This window comes from Opisthorchis viverrini, assembly GCF_000715545.1.
Source record: "Opisthorchis viverrini unplaced genomic scaffold opera_v5_3772, whole genome shotgun sequence".
NCBI lineage: Eukaryota > Metazoa > Platyhelminthes > Trematoda > Opisthorchiida > Opisthorchiidae > Opisthorchis > Opisthorchis viverrini.
The window spans coordinates 1-1,045 of NW_008756306.1; the positions used below are offsets into that span (position 1 = coordinate 1).

Consider the following 1,045-nt stretch of genomic DNA (forward strand, 5'->3'; position numbering starts at 1 on the left):
GCTACAGCTGAACGATATCACTTATCGTATCTCCGTTCAAAATAAAGATTCCCGAGGTGATCGTTTCACCACCGAAACATAGGTTTTACCTGTCACACGAACACTAGCATCCCTGATAATGAGACACCTAACTCCGGTAAATGAGACGCTATTTTGAGGGGATCAAGCGTATTTCGATCACACAAATGACGCACTGATCACAGCCTTACATTGTGCCAGTATTTTCAGCACCGCAATGTGTACGGCTGACCGAAATTCGTCACTTTCCACGACTCCAGGTAGCAGTTGACCCTGGGTATAGTTCGATAGAGAGAAAGCCTCAAAATTTATATCAGTGCTTCGCGTCCTTTGAGATAGATTCCGCCCTGACAGTTCACAAGGATCTATCCAAAAGTTTTCTCACGAGAATAGCGGCTCGTGAAGTCCGTTGTCCACCGTCGTTCATGTTCAACTTTGACATTGCTAGCTTCATAGGAATGTACAATCCAAGAGGCCAGGAATCCTGGAATGGAACAAAGTCAAGCAGAGGTCTAGTTTTAAGCTCAAATACGTGATAAAACTCTGTCACACATGAGCTCGCAACTATGCCTTCAACCAAACCGCCGTTCAAGTCAACAATAACAGAGTTTTGCTGTAACATGCTTCCAGTGACGTACCACCTGAAACAGGCATGAGGGTTGAGACAATGCAGGTGAATTCGAGATCCTGCAGTTGAGTTCGAGGCTTCCTATCCGTAACTTAGTGCCTTAACCACTGAGTTATCTTGGGTTCAAGTCAACAGCAATAATAAACAAACATTCAGCTGTAAAATTCTCTTGCTGCCTGACCACCGTTCAGGTTACGAGTTGATTGTCTTAGCCACTGGGTGCAACGTTTATCCGATGAGTCCCAAACTGGGCGGAAGCCGTCGTGGGCTATCTGAATTTTGAGCAATTATCCCGTATATGTTACCTATTTCAAAACTTAAGTGTTTGGTTGTGACTCCACTTCGCTGCATAGCTACCGTACAACTATGGAGACAATCTATGCGTTAACTCGCGGGAGG

The 1,045-nt window shown here is 45.0% G+C and overlaps 1 protein-coding gene across 1 annotated transcript; it reads right to left on the minus strand.

The window, feature by feature from the left end:
* Nucleotides 1-373: 373 nt before the first annotated feature.
* Nucleotides 374-640, minus strand: T265_12273 (hypothetical protein; the record flags this gene model as incomplete). Its single annotated transcript, XM_009179547.1, has 1 exon — nucleotides 374-640. The coding sequence occupies one exon, from the start codon at nucleotides 638-640 to the stop codon at nucleotides 374-376; it is 267 nt and encodes an 88-aa protein (XP_009177811.1).
* Nucleotides 641-1,045: the final 405 nt, after the last annotated feature.